The sequence below is a fragment of the Condylura cristata genome, unplaced genomic scaffold (assembly GCF_000260355.1).
Source record: "Condylura cristata isolate star-nosed mole 26May11 unplaced genomic scaffold, ConCri1.0 scaffold00069, whole genome shotgun sequence".
In the NCBI taxonomy this organism is placed as follows: domain Eukaryota; kingdom Metazoa; phylum Chordata; class Mammalia; order Eulipotyphla; family Talpidae; genus Condylura; species Condylura cristata.
This window is the reverse complement of record NW_004567170.1, coordinates 174,292-175,128: the sequence shown is the minus strand read 5'-3', so window position 1 is coordinate 175,128 and position 837 is coordinate 174,292. Positions and strand designations below refer to the sequence as shown.

At 75.1% G+C, this 837-nt stretch overlaps 1 protein-coding gene across 1 annotated transcript in view; it reads right to left on the bottom strand.

The window, feature by feature from the left end:
* Nucleotides 1-159: 159 nt before the first annotated feature.
* Nucleotides 160-837, bottom strand: part of HDLBP (high density lipoprotein binding protein) — a 22,516-nt gene continuing 21,838 nt past the window's right edge. The window contains exon 11 of the mRNA XM_012734772.1: nt 160-392. Within this exon, the coding sequence (XP_012590226.1) occupies nt 160-392 (233 nt within the window). The remainder of the gene's footprint in view (nt 393-837) is intronic.

Genomic DNA, 837 nt, shown 5'->3' with positions numbered 1-837 from the left:
CCTGGCTCAGGTGGGCGAGGGCGCCCCGGCCCCCGCACCCCCTCAGGCCAGGTCTGTGCTGGCAGCGGAGGCTGCGTGGCCTCCTGACCGGGGCCGGTGGTGCCCGCCAGGGCCCGGCCCAGGTGCTCAGGCAGGTGGGTGCGGTCAGCATCTCCGTGGTCACTGGTCGTGGCTGCCAGGGATTTCCAAAGTGGCCAGGAACCGGGCCGGCTCGGCACAGTCACGCAACCCTCTCCGGCCTCTCGACGGGCCCACAGGGACCGTGCTGACCCAGTGGCCCCGCAGCACCTGGGCACCGACACGGGATGCCTCGGCGAGGCGGGATGAGCCCCCACTGCGGACCTGCTGGAGGCTGATGGGGCGATGCCCCCGGGGCGGGGGCGGCTCCCAGGCTGATTGGGAGGAGGGCCCGGCTGAGTGGGCCGGTGTCCTGGCTGGCGGGGACGGGCCTCGCAGCAGGTCTTACTGACAGTGACCCTCACGCAGCCGGGCTGAGGCCCCCCTGCGGCCACTCCCCAGGAGACGCCCGGCGAGGGCGGAGCTGGGGCGCAGGGGCTCCCCGCCCCCAGGCAGGAGCTGTGGACAGCCGTGGGGTGGGGAGATCAGCCCCCGGCCCTGGACCGCTCTCCAGCGCTGCGACCTGGTCCAGTGTGGGGCGGAGGGTGGGGGGTGGGGGGGCGCCTCCAGACCTGGGGGCCGCAGCCGCAGTCTCACTGGGGAGTCAGACCCGCCAGGGCCCACCCACCCCACCCCTACTCTGCTCAAGCAGCCGCCTGCCCGCCCGCCCAGCTGCCCGGGCGCAGTGCCGGGGTGTCTCCTGGGCCCTGGGGCCCTGCT